A 14,137-nucleotide genomic window follows, 5' to 3' on the forward strand; every position below is an offset into this window, starting at 1 on the left:
ATACTCTGAGAAATGTTCTAGACTCCATAATCTAGAACAGTGCTGTCTAGGAGAAATTGCTGTGGCCATTTAACACGTGAAATGTGAGTAGTGTGAAGCTGAATTTTTACTTTAATTAATTTCAATATAAACAGCCACATGTGGCCATTAGCTACAGTACTGACAGCGTGATTCTTGATTCCATACCTCTGCTTTCTACAGCTTCTGAGCAGCTGAACTCACCTGGCATGATGCCACCAACAAAAATTCCCGTCTTTCCACTATTATCATTGTGAATGACATTGTAGCTTCCATATTCATGATTTTTGGAATTTGTTAAAAATAAGGATATTAGGCTCCGCTGGCTGATGACAGAAAACACAAAATATTAGTAACTTAAATAAGAGAAATTGATTTTTCTCTCATATACAAGCATTCCAGAGAAAATTGATCCTGGATAAGGAGGACAGATGCCCACTTACCTGCAATCCAGGCTCCTGTCTGTCTGTCTGTCTATCTATTCATACACACATCCACCTAAATACTTCACTGTGTTTCCTAAGGACAAGGCATTCTCTTACATGACCTCAATAAAATTATCAAAATCAGCAGATCTACAAACCTTAATCATTTTTCACCAATTGTCCCATTACGGACCTTTATAGCAGAAGAAAACCCCAGCTCACTTGTTGAATTCACTTGTCTTTTTAGTTTCCTTCAATCAGAACCATTTCTGAACCTTTCTTTGTCTTTCGTGACCTTGACCTTTTGGAAAAATATAGGTCAGTAATTTGGTAGAGTGTCCTTCAACATGGATTTGTCTGATGTTTTCTCGTAATTAGATTCAGGTTATGGATTTTCAGCAGAAATACCAAAGAAGTGATGTGTCTTTCTCAGTTCCATCACTAGCAATGTTAACTGATCACTTGGAGATATCTGCCAAATTTCTCCACTTTAAAGTAATTATTTCCTCTTTTGAAATTAAGTATCTTGTGGGGAGATACTTAGATACTTTGCAAATATTTTATTGCTCATCAAACTTGCACTCAGCATCCATTCTTGTCTGAATCAATTATTACTCACTGGGTATTTTAAAGAAAATCAGAGGATATCACACCATTTCATTTGTAAGTACTCCACTTTTTAATCTTTAAAAGAAAGCAACACTTTTTCTTAAACTTAACCACAATACTGTGACTGTACTTATCAAAAGTATCAATCTGTTAAAATTCCCCCATCTGTCTCAGGTTTTTTTTTTTTGCAATTGAAGCATAGTTGATTTACAATGTTGTATTAGTTTCTGGTGTCAATTTTCTTTTTTAATGTTTTATTTGTTTGAGTCAGAATCTAAACAAGATCCTCACATGGCGTTTTGTTAGTGAATCTCTGAAATACTGTTCAACAAGTTTGTTTAACCTGATTAAACAATAGGTTTAAACCAGGTTAAACCTATTTAACCTTGTTTAACAAGACTTCCTTTCCCTTTTTTTTTTTCTTTTTCTTTTTTGTCTTTCTTTCTTTTTCTTTCCTTTTTTTTTTTTTTTGGTAATTGATTTGTTTAAGAAGCCAGATTGGGACTTCCCTGGTGGTTCAGTGGTTGCGACTCTGTGCTTGCACTGCAGGGGGCACGTGTTTGATCCCTGGTTGGGGAACTGAGATACCACATGCTGAGTGGTGCCGCAAAAAAAAAAAAAAAGAAAAGAAAAGAAAGAAAAAAAGGCCGGGTTGTTTGCCCTGAAGTTTCCCATAGTTTGATATTGGCTGATGGCATCCCCTTATGTCATTTAACATGTTCCTTTGTCCCCAAATTCAAAAATTGAAAGATATTCAATTCTTTCTAGGTGGTGCTTGAAACTCCCACCAGGAAGACATAAGGTCTGGCTGTCTCTCTCTTTTACTGAGGACTAAGATTGATCAAGGTGTTCACATGCCATCAGCCTAATCCTGCCTTTGTAAATTCCCCATTCGACTGTCCCCTAAGGGTTTGATTATCCATGGACTGTTACTTGGACCTATCATTTCATTAGCCATGTTCAAAGGGTTTCCAATCTATCTCCCCATCCTCACTTTCCGGCCATCTTTCTCATTTGTCTGCAAAGCAGACGTACTTCCCCAAATTCAGACGTCCGATATCCACCACCTTTCCCTAAATGTCTTGTCTGAGAATAGTTAAATCTGTCACCAAAGGGAAATGAAGACAGGTAGGTGTGACTTATTGTCAGAGGCATTTGTGGTGTTAGAGTGCATACTCTTAAAGTTTAAAAAAGAAAAACAAAACAGATTTGAATCTCACATCCAACACTTGACAACACAAGTATACTTTCGGCAAGTCACCTGAAAAGTCTCAGCTGGTTTCATCATCTGTAACGTGGTATGTTCATAATCCCAACCTCGAATGCAAAATGGCACTGCCACTTTGTTTTTATTTTTAAAGCTCTTTATTGGAATATAATTGCTTTACACTGTTGTGCCAGTTTTTGCTGTACAACAAAGTGAATCATCTGTATTTATACATATATCCCCATATCCCCTCCTGCCCGTGACTCCCTCCCACCCTCCCTATCCCATCCCTCTAAATCATCGCCATCATCAAATTGATCTTGCTGTTTCATGCAGCAGCTTCCTACTAGCTATCTGTTTTACATTTGGTAGTATATATATGTCAATGCTATTCTCTCACTTCGTCCCAGCTTCCCCTTTGCCCCCCATCCCATGTCCTCAAGTCCTTTTCCTACAACTGCATCTTTATTCTTGCCCCGTCACTGGGTTCATCACTACCATTTTTTTAGATTCCATGTATATCAGTTAGCCTATGGTATTTGTTTTTCTCTTTCTGGCTTACTTCACTCTGTATGACAGAATCTAGGTCCATCCACCTCACTACAAATAACTCAATTTCATTCCTTTTTATGGCTGTGTAATATTCCATTGTATATATGTGCCACATCTTCTTTATCCATTCATCTGTTGATGAGCATTTAGGTTGCTTCCATGTCCTGGCTATTGTAAATAGTGCTGCAATGAACATTGTGGTACATGCTTCTTTTTGGATTATGGTTTTCTCAGGGTATATGCCCAGTAGTGGGATTATTGGGTCATATGGGCACTGCCACTTTGGAAAACAGTTTGGCAGTTTCTTAGGTAAACATAAATTTACCATGTGACCTAGAAATTGACTACGGGTATCTACCCAAGAGAAATGAACACGTATGTCCGCACAGGGACTTGTCTGTGAACACGCATAGCAGCATTTTTCATAATAGCCCCAAAGTGGAAACCATTCAGCTGTCCATCAGCTGAGGAATGAATCAACAAAATGTGGTTCATCCAAACGATGGCCTATAACTCAACAATAAAAAGGAACAAAATACCAACATACATAATCTCATGGTGAAACTCAAAAGAATTATGCTAAGTGAAAGAAGTCAGACACAAAATATCATAACTTGTGTGGTCCATTATATGAAATGTCCATAAGAGACAAGTCTATAGAGACAGAAAGTAGATTGGTGGTTTCCTGGGGTTGAAGGTAGGAATGGGGTTTAACTGGAAACAGATATGGGGATTCTTATTGGAGTGGTGGAAATACTCTAAAACTGGACTGTGATGATAATGGTACAACTTGGCAGATTTACTAAGAAAACACTGATTTCTATGCTTAAAATGGGTCAAAATTTTGTGGTATGTAAAATTACTTCAATAAGCTTATTAAAAAATAATTCCAAACTCTCAAAATACATATTGAACACTCCATTCTATTCCTACCTTCAGAGGTCTTACATTCTAGTAAGGGAGATGGGCCATAAAAGTAAATATTTAATACAATGTTAGGAAGTTTCCACTATGGAAAACAGTACAGAGGTTCCTCAAGGATTAAAAATAAAACTATCATAGGACTTCCCTGGTGTTCCAGTGGCTAAGGCTCTGTGTTCCCAGTGCAGGGGGCCCAGGTTTGACCCCTGGTCAGGGAACTAGATCCCACATGCATGCCACAACTAAGGAGCCTGCCTGTCACAACTAAGACCCAGCACAACCAAATAAGTAAATAAATGTTTTTTTAAAAAACTGTCATATGATCTAGCAATCCCACTTCTGGGTATATATCCAAAGGAAATGAAATCAGTATCAAAGAAATATCTGCACTCCCATGTTCACTGCAGCATTACTCACAGTAGACAAGATATGGAAATGACCTAAGTGTTTGTCAATGGATGAATGAAGAAAACATGAAACACACATACACACAGGGAATATTATTCAGCCATAAAGAAGGAAATCCCACCATTTGCACCGCATGGATGAATCTGGAAGACATCATGCTAAGGGAAGTAAGCCAGACACAGAAAGACAAATACTGTATGATTTCATTTATATTTAAAATCTGAAAAAAATCAAACAGAAGCAGGGAGTAGGATGGTGGTTTCCTGGGGCTGGGAGATGAGGGAAATGAGGAAATACTTGTCAAAGAATTCAAACTTTCAGTTATAAGATGAGTAAGTTTTGAGAATCTAATGTACAACATGGTGATTATAGTTAATAAAATTGTATCATATAGTTGAAATTTGCTGACAGTAGTGTTCTCACTACACATGAAAGAATGGTAACTAAGTGAAGTGATGAGTGTATTAATTAGTTTGATTGTGGTAATCATTTCACAATGTATACATATATCAAATCATCACATTGCACACCTTAAATATATGCAGCTTTTTTTAACTTTTTAAAAATATTTGTTTATTTGCTTATTTATTGGCTGTATTGGGTCTTCATTGCTGCACACGGGCTTTCTCTAGTTGCTGTGAGCAGGGGCTACTCTTCATTGTGGTGCGCAGGCTCCTCATTGCGGTGGCTTCTCTTGTTGCAGATCATGGGCTGTATGCACGTAGGCTTCAGTAGTTGCAGCACAAGGGCTCAATAGTTGTGGCTCACAGGCTCTAGAGCGCAGGCTTAGTAGTTGTGGCACATGGGATTAGTTGCTCTGCAGCATGTGGTATCTCCCTGGGACAGGGATCAAACCCACGTCCCCTGCATTGGAAGGTGGATTCTTAACCACTGGACCACCAGGGAAGTCTCAGTATATGCAGTTTTTACTTGTTGATTATACCTTAATAAAGCTGGGGGGAAATGCTTCTTAAAGTTTCACACGTGGGGAGAGTATTTAAAAAAAATACAGCTACCTGGGCCCTACAAGGGCCTAGAGAATCTGACTCCAGGGCCCAGGATTCTGCATTTTTACTTTGTACCCCTCCTGATGTGACCCATCCATGACTTACAGTTTTCAAAATGCTAATTGGGGACTGGTTTTATTTTATTTACGTATTAAAAAAATTTTTTTTTTTAATTTACTTATTTATTTTTTGGCCACACCACGCAGCATGTAGGATCTTAGTTCTGCAACCGGAGATTGAACCCATGCCCCCTGTGTTGGAAGTGCGGAGTCTTAACCAGTGGACCACCAGGGAAGTCTCTGGGGCTGGAGTTAGACTGTAAGATATTGCTCAGAGGAAATATGGCTGGCACAGGACCACTGCTTTGTCACTTCCATAGGGCTAAATTGGTCCATCTCATCCAAGGTGATTCCTTTCCCCCAGGGGACATTTGGTAATGTCTGGAGACATTTTTAATTTTCCCACCTAGGGGTGGGGGTGCTGCTGGCATCTAGTGGGTAGAGGTCAGGGATGTTACTATGCACAGGACAGTCTCCCATGACAAAGGCTTATTAGGCTCCAAGTGTTGGTGGTACCCAGGTGGAGGAAGGATGCCTGTCCTTCCAGCTCCTTCCAGCTGGTAAGCTGGTTCACCTGGGAGAGTGGGGAATGCCCTGATTGGAGTCTCTCTTTGCCAGGTAGTTGCAATAACTTGGTGATTGCCTTTGGCAAGGCAGTTGTGGCTAATTAGCAGTCATTTCTGGGAAGGAGGAGCTTCATGTGAAGTCCTCCTGATTTAATGGCCAGGGCAGGCCCCATTCTTATCCCTTCTCAGTATGGTAAGGACGATTTTCTTTGCAGCCCAGGAGCAGACACTATGTGTTTTTACTTCGTGTGCCAGGAGGTGAGTGATGCCCAGAGGTCTGACCACTGTTTTTCTCTAGGGACTGGCAGCTGCAAATGGACAATGGCTATGGGACCCAGGCCAGTTGAAGACAGCTGGCGTGGGCTGAGGGAGGCAAGGTGGTGTGTATGTGTCTTGGAAGGAAGAAAGGAAGGAGGCCCAAGCTTGAAGTGAGTGACAGAACCAGGGAGAAGTACCCTGGACCAAAGCACTCATTCCAGGGGTAGAATTACTTGGGTCAGAGGGTGGGAATACATTTAGGCTTAGTAGAAATTGCCAAATCATTTTCCAAAGTGGCTGTACCATTCAGGGCTCTCCCAGCAACGCAGGAGAGTTCTGGTCTTACTAAAACTCATGAGCTTTTCTTTTTTCATTTTAGCCATCCTGGCATGGGTGGGTGTATGCAGGAGCTGATAATCGCACTGAGGTTTCATTTTGCATTCCCCTGATGACTAATGAAATTGAGTAGCTTCCCATTTGAGTCTTGGCCATCTGGATATCCTCTTTTGTGAAGTGCCTGTTCAACACTTTTGTCTACTTAATAAAAAAGATTGCCCGTCTTTTTCTTGTTGAACTCTCTGTGTTTTGCAGACACAAGTCCTTGGTTGGCAGACATAGGTCTGTGGCTTGTCTTTTAGTGGTATCTTTTGATGAACAAATTCATCTTAATACAGCCTGGCATAAATTAAAGTGATTTGTATCCTGTTAAAGAAATACTCGCTTACTCCAAAGTCACAAAGATGTTCTATGTCTTATTTGAAAGCTTTCTTGACTTTGCTTTTCCATTTAGATCTGCAAGATGTCTGGAATTGAGTTTTGTATATGGTGTGAGGTAGGGATCAAAGTTCACTTTCTTCCATAGGGCCAGCCAGTGGATCCAGCACCATTTACCAAAAAGACCATCCTTTCACCAATACTTTGCGAGTTGTCTCTGTTTGACATAAATAATATAGCCACATGGTCCAGCAGTCCAAAAGGGCAAAAAGATTCAGAAAAATTCCTCTGCCAATAGATTTCACCCTGCTAATTAACATTCCTTATCTCCAGGAATTTATTCATTTCTTGTTTCTTTCCCAAGATTTTATGTGTAAATAAGTAAATTATACATGATTCCTTCCAACCCTCCCTTTTTTACATAAATAGTAGCACACTATGCATTCTGTCCTACATCTTTTTTTCCCTCACTTACAGATAGGAAACAATCTCTAGGATATTATGTAGAAAAATATCCTTTTGTTTTTTTTATTGTGGAGTCTGTCACTGCATGAATGGGAAACAATTCCATTATCTAATCCCCACTGATGGGGAACTAGGTTCTTCCCAGTATTTTGCTACAGACAAGGCTCAGCGAATGGCTGTGTCCTTTCTTTTTTTTTTTTTTTTCCCTCACCACCTGGCTTGCAGGATCTTCGTTCCCCAAGCAGGGATCACACCCAGGGCCCTGGCAGTGAAAGGGCTGAGTCCTAACCACTGGACCACCAGAGAATTCCCCACTTCTCTTTTTGCACATGTGTGTGAGTACATCTTAGGAGAAATTTCTGGAAGTAGAATAGCTGAATAAAAGGGTCTGTGCATTTCTTGTTTTGATGGGTGTTTGCAGACGGAGCATTTAATGTGCGGGAAGAGGCATCACACACTCACTCATGCAGGGCTCCATGAATCTTTGTGTGCCAACTACATTGTAGGCACTTTGCTAGGTGCTGGCATAAAGTTATCACCCCCAAATGTGTGATCCCCAGCTGAGGCAAAGGCTCTAAAAGAAAGACCTGTGGTCTTAAGAGCCTATTTAGACACCTGACAGTGTTGGAGGAGGTCAGAAGAGGCTCCCTGAAGGAAGTGATGAGTGAGCCAAAATACGAAGAATGACTAGTGGTTCTCCAAGCAGGAGAAGTGGACATATGGTGCAGCAGGGCTTTCCAGGCTAAAGGAACAGCAAATATTGAAACCTTGCAATAATTATTTATGGCTGAAAGACGAAAAGCCCCACTGTCTAGTGGCTTAGAACACTACCACCCATGTATTATCACTCAGTGGTTTCTGTAGGCTGGGAATTGGGGAGCAGCAAAGTGAGTGGTTCCAGCTTGAGGTGTCTCATGAGGTTACAGTCGGATACTGGCTGGGTCTACAGTCATCTGAAGGCTTGACTGGGGCTGGAGGAGCCACTTCCAAAGCAGCTTACTCACATGGCTGACAAATTGGTTCCTCTTCCCATGGGCCTCTCCATGGGGCTCCTTGAGCATCCTCAGAATATGGTGGCTGGCTTCCCCCATGAGAACAAGGTGATGCTGGGATGGCTTTTATGACCTAGCCTCAGAAGTCCTGCACCTTCACTTCCACCATATTCTCTTGGCCACAGAGACTGGCCCTGATTCACTATTGGACCAGATTCCACAAAGGCATGAATACTGAGGCAAGGAATGTTGGAGGGCCCCCCAGGAGGTTGACTTCCACAGCCCTGAGGCAGGAAAGGGTAGGGTAGGAAGCATCCAAGATGTAGCTCAGCTGGGGTAAGCCAAGGAATGAGTGGCAAAAGCTGATGTGGGCGGAGCTAGGCCTGTAGGGGTTGGGTTTACCCTAAGAGCACTGAGAAGTCATTCAGGTGCCTTCAGTGGGGTAGGGAGGAGGTGATAAGATCTGATCTGGATTCTGAGAAGATCCTTCCCACTTCCTTGCAGAGAATAGGTGGTTAGAGGGCTGAGTGGCAGCCCAGCAAGGAGGCCGGGCAGGCATCCAGGACAGAGGGGATGATCACCTGAGCTGGGACGGTGGCCCTGGAGGGGCAGATCAGCTGACGGACTCAAGGGCTGTTTGAAGGAAAACCCCGCTGGGCTTGGTACTAAGCCTCCTTTCTGATCCCAAACAGAAAGCTGTCTGCCCGATGAAGGGCCCTGCGAAGGAGCAGGCAGGTTTGCCCAGCAAACTCCAGAGTTGGTTTCCCCACATCTGACTTCCGGTCACTTGAGCCTGGAGAGAGCTTGCGAAGCCTGCCCTGGTGGTCTTCCTGCCTAGCCGCCTGTCTGGGATGAGAGTGGCAATGTCTCTGTTGAACCCTTGAGGGCTGCTGTCACCGCCTGTGGGGCCTCTGCTGGGCTGGCACCAACTGAGAGCTCAGTGGCCATGACTAATTCCCCAGCATGTGGAGTGACTCAGCTTCGGCCTTCTGACTGACCATGGCTCAGGACACGCAGCCATCCCCCCACCAGCCCTGTGCTCTGGGCGGCCTGGACCTTGGTTGGGCTGACCTGTGGCCTCTCCTGGCCTCTGGAGTGTGGCCCTCCAGCTAGAGGCAGGAACATGGCCTGGGAAGCAGGGAGCTGGGGCAGATCTTCTGAGGAGTTTGTGAATACTACCGAGAGGTGGGGTCAGCGTAAATGCCCACAAGAGCTGAATCTAACTTTTTCTGGAAGTTCCAGTTGCTTCTCCCAAGGAATGAACCCATTTCTAGGTGGGGAAGGAATCTCTGGTGGTCAAGCCAGTCACTCTGAAGGCTCCTGGAAGCCATCAATATCCCTTCCCCATGACCTTGGCTGACACCTTATTGGTCAGGTGAGTCGGGTGAAGCAGATGATTCAGGGGCTATAGACAGAACCTGGTTTTGCAACTGATCTGATTTGGGCCTCAGTTTCCCTGTTTGCGAAATGGAAGTCACATTGTTGTGGGGGAGAAAACATTTCTATACCTACCAACATTTGCACTACCTTCTGTGTGTGATTTCCCATGTCCTATATATTATATTTATTATATATATTTATTTAACTGATATTTGGATTCCTACTGAGTGAGCCCTTGGAGAGTCAGCTGTGAACGAGGCAGACGACCAAGTCCTTGACCTCTGGAGCTCATCATCTTTGCAGGTGTCAGCCCACTAAGGCCCACAGGCTAAATCTGGCCTTCTGAGTTTTTGTAGATAAAATTTTATTGGAACACAGCCATAACTATTCATTTGTGTATTGTCTATGGCTATTTTTAAGCTACAAGGGCAGCCGTTGAGTAGTTGTGACTGATGTGGCCTACAAAACCTAGACTATTTACTATCTGATACTTGACAGAAAAATTGCCTACCTGTGCTGTGCTCTGCTCTGCTCTAGTGGAACAGAAAGACTACGACAGGCAGAAATAAGAGTCTGTGATGGTGGTGAAAGCTATGAAGCAACAGGAGATAGGATAGAGAGACTGAAGGGGAGGGATTGCTTCCAGGTAGGCCGGGGGAAACCTCTGGGTAGCAGCAACCTTTGAGCCGTAAATCTCCCAGAAAAGTGGCCTGGGCAGAATTGACATCAAAGGCAAGGGCCCTGGGGTGGGGCACTTAAGAGCTTGAAGGACTGAAAGTGGGTCAATGAAGCTGGAGCTCATTGAGTGGGGAATAAGCTGCACCAGGCAGGACCCTGTAAATGGAGTTAAGTGCTTACATTTTATTTCAAGGGCAATGGGAGTTCTGGAAGGCTCTAGTGGGAAAGAAAAGGGCATTAAATTTTTTTTTAATGCCCTCTGGATTATGGGGAAAGAGGCTATTACAATAGTCCAGGCGAGAGATGATGGCAGTCTAAGTTGGAGTGGCAGCCCAGTCGATACGCAGAAGGACCTGGGTGCATTTCAGAGGAAGAACCAACAGAGATTGCTCACTTCCTCCATGTGAGGGAAGGGGAGGAATTAGAGATGGTGCCTGGCTTTTTGCCTCCGAGCAACTTGAGAGCAGGTCAGCTGGGCTGGAAGCCCAGCTTTGGCACCAAATTGCCGGGGGCCCTCGGGCAAATATTTGTCCCTAAGCCCTTGCGCTATCTGTAAAATGGGTTGATCATCCCTTGGCAAAGGGATTACAAAGAGAACCTACCTGAGAGGGAGGCTGCAATAAGTTCAGCTGCTCTCCTGTGAGCTGAGCCCCCTTCATCTCTCTCCCCTCCCTTTCCTGTCCTGTGAGCGCCCCCTTTCCTAAGCTGGGTTAGGGACCCAGATGCTGGCTTCTGACAGGTCTTCAGGGCCTGGCTAACCGTGGGGTCACTGTTTTACATTCAGGCTTTGGAGGTAAAGATACCTGAACTTATGGTCCCTGCTGCTTACGTGCCCGTGATCTTGGGTAAGCAGCCTCCTTTGTGACAGATATCCTAGGCCATGAGAAATGGGGGTCCTGATACCTCCCTTTACGGTGGTTAAGGATTAAATTAAATAACTCCTAAAGAGCCTGGTACGATAAGTACAGAAGTGCTGATTAAATATTAAATTAATAGCTATTAGTTCTATTCCTAATATTTCAGGCCTCCTAGATCCTGCAGCCAGAGGGTCTGAGGTCCACTTCTGGAAGCTCTCCACCAGCTGTTGGAGGAACCTAGTTTGTGTGTGTTTACATACATGTTCACTTGTAAATCTTAATACAAAAATGTAAATAGATACCATAACCTGTAACTTCGTTCTGATGTTTGTTGTTGTGGCAGATAAAGTACTTTTTTTTTAAACTCAGCCCTATCCTGTTCATGGTTTATTTCTTTATTGTAGGAAAAAACACATAGCATTTACATTTCAACCATTTAAGTGTATAGTACAGCAGTGTTAACTACATGCATATTGTTTTGCAGCAGATCTTTGAAACTTTCATCTTGTAAAGCAAACTCCATTCCCGTTGAACAATTCCCACCCCCACCCAGCCCCTAGTAACTACTGTTGTTTCTCTTTCTACAAGGTGACTAAATTAGATACCTCAAATAAGTGGAATTAGACACGTCAAATAAGTGGAATCATGTAGTGTCTTTTGGTGACTGGTTTATTTCACTTAGCATAATGACCTCAAGGTTAATCCAGGTTGTTGCAAAAGGGCAGGATTGCCTTTTTATAAGGCTGAATAACCCATTGTATGTATGTATATGCCACATTTTCTTTATCCATTAATCTATCCGAGGACTTTTGGGCTGTTTCTACGTCTTGGCTATTGTGAATAGTGCTGCTGTGAAGGCGGGTGTGCAAGTATCTCTTTGAGATCCTGTTTTCTACTATTTTTAATATATATCCAGAAGTGGGATTGCTGCATCATATAATTCTATTTTTAATTTTTTGAGGAAGCTCCACACTTATTTTTTAAATTTTTGTCCATGCCGCTGCACTGAGATCTTGGTTCCCTGACTAGGGATGGAACCCGCGCCCCCTGCAGTGGAAGCACAGTCTTAACCACCAGACACCAGGGAAGTCCCCACACTTTTCTATTGCAGCTGCACTATTCTAAATCCCTACCAAGAGTGCACATGGGTCCTAATCTCCATGTTCTTGACAATACTTTTTGTTTTGATAGTGGCCATCCTAATGCCTGTGAGGTGATCTCATTGTGGTTTTGATTTGCATTTCCCTGATTGGTCACTTTGAACCTCTTTTCATATGCTTTTTGTCCATCTGTATCTACTTTACGGAACTGCCTGTTTTTAATCGAGTTGTCTTTGAGTTTTAGGAATTCTTTATACATTCTGGATATTAAGTCATCAGATATACGGTTTGCAAACATTTTCCTCCCATTCCTATTGGTTGCCTTTTCACTTTGACTCCTTTGCTGTGCATGAGTTAGGGTTAGGTTACTTTAATGTAGTCCCATTTATCTATTTTAGCTATTGTGATCTGTGCTTTTGGTGTCATATTCAAAAAATCATTGCCAAGTCCAGTGTCAAAGCTGCCCCCTCCCCCTCCCCCCATTTTCTTCTAGGAGTGCCATAGTCTTTGGTTTAGGTTTAGGTCTTTAGTCCATTTTGAGTTAACTTTTACATATGTTGTAAGGTAAGGGTCCAATTTCATTCTTTTGCATGTAGATATCCGGTCTTTTCAGCACCATGTGTTGAAGAGACTATCCTTGCTTAAGTTCTGGTGCCTTTTTTAAGCACACAGGCTGTGGAAGTGGTCCAGGTCTCCCTACGCTGTGAGATCCTTGGTGCTAGCTACATATTTTGTGCATCCCCAACATTTTCTGGAGTAAGTGCCATTAGCCCCTTTCACAAATGAGGAAACTGAGGCTGGGTCCAAATGACCTGCGCAAGGTCGTTATAGTAAGCAAGTAGGTGTAGTGGGATTGGAACTGAGGACTTGAACTCTAGAGCCCACACCCTGGAATCTCTGGGGGTGTCCCTCATTTTACCCCTAGCGTTTGGGGAAAGAATGAATGAATGTCTCAGGCAAGGGTCCCAGCAAACGGAGGAGCTTGGACAAATCCACTGCTCCGTGCGGGGGTGAGCTCCCGCCTCGCGCATGCGCAGCCCCTGCCGGCTCCACGGCGTCTGCCCACACACGGTACGGCCTCTCTCCGTGTGGTACGGCCCGCCTTCCCCCACGCCCGGGCTGGGATGGTACGCGCCGCCTCGGCTCGCCGCCCCTCCCCGTCGGTTTCCGCGCGAAAAGCCAGGACTGCCTGTGCTGCTGCTGCCGCCTGTGCTGCACCTTCCAAGATGCCTGCCCGTACCGCCCCAGCCCGGGTGCCCACGCTGGCCTCCCGGGCCTTCTCACTGCCCGACGATGTCCGCAGGCGGTAGGTGCCGTGGGGGACTGCGAACCTGGGGTGGGTTGCGTGGCGCTGGGGGTGGGGGTGGGGGTCGTTTCCCCTCGGGGTAGCCCGTGGCGGCCGCTGACAGACGGGCGCGCATGCGTGGGATGGCGCGGCGCGCGGCGGCAGTTGGCGCGGGCAGGGTGGCACTTCCGGTCGCGCGCGCCCCTGGCCGTTTGGCGCCAAAATGGGCCGAGGCCCCCTCACAGCTCCCTGGTGACTAGAAACGTGGGGTCTCTTCTGACCTCACATTAGAGCAAGCCTTGGGTTTGCCTTGGGGATCCCCTTCCTGGAGCAGCCTTGGGCCCAGCCCCTGCCGCCAGCCTGGTCGCGCAGGAAGTGGGCAGCCCCGCGGCCTCAGGATACCCCTCGGCCCGGGCACTTCGACCTCCACTTCCGGTGCCCCGTCCGCTCGAGGGGGTCGGCCTGGCCTGGTCCCCGGGGGTATTTTGGGGGTCTCCTCGGTGCCCCCACGCCACGCATCCTGATGGCAGCCTCCAGAGACAGATGTCGCCGGTCGGGGCCCGGGCGCGGCCGGCTCAGGTTTGCGAGCCCCGCCTTCCTCGGGGGGCTCCCTCCGTCACCTCGTGTGGCTAGAGT

General features: G+C 45.0%; 1 protein-coding gene across 5 annotated transcripts in view; it reads left to right on the plus strand.

The window, feature by feature from the left end:
- Positions 1–13,372: 13,372 nt before the first annotated feature.
- DNMT1 (DNA methyltransferase 1) overlaps positions 13,373–14,137 on the plus strand; it is a 40,018-nt gene continuing 39,253 nt past the window's right edge. For 2 of the 5 annotated variants that reach the window (XM_057709455.1, XM_057709456.1), the window contains exon 1: positions 13,374–13,522. In XM_057709455.1, the coding sequence (XP_057565438.1) occupies positions 13,443–13,522 (80 nt within the window). In that variant the 5' untranslated portion in view covers positions 13,374–13,442. Of the gene's footprint in view, positions 13,523–13,676; positions 14,081–14,137 lie in introns of those variants that run through there. The other 3 variants (XM_057709461.1, XM_057709457.1, XM_057709458.1) reach the window with 3 other exon arrangements.

This window comes from Hippopotamus amphibius, chromosome 15, assembly GCF_030028045.1.
Source record: "Hippopotamus amphibius kiboko isolate mHipAmp2 chromosome 15, mHipAmp2.hap2, whole genome shotgun sequence".
NCBI classification, from domain to species: Eukaryota; Metazoa; Chordata; class Mammalia; order Artiodactyla; family Hippopotamidae; genus Hippopotamus; species Hippopotamus amphibius.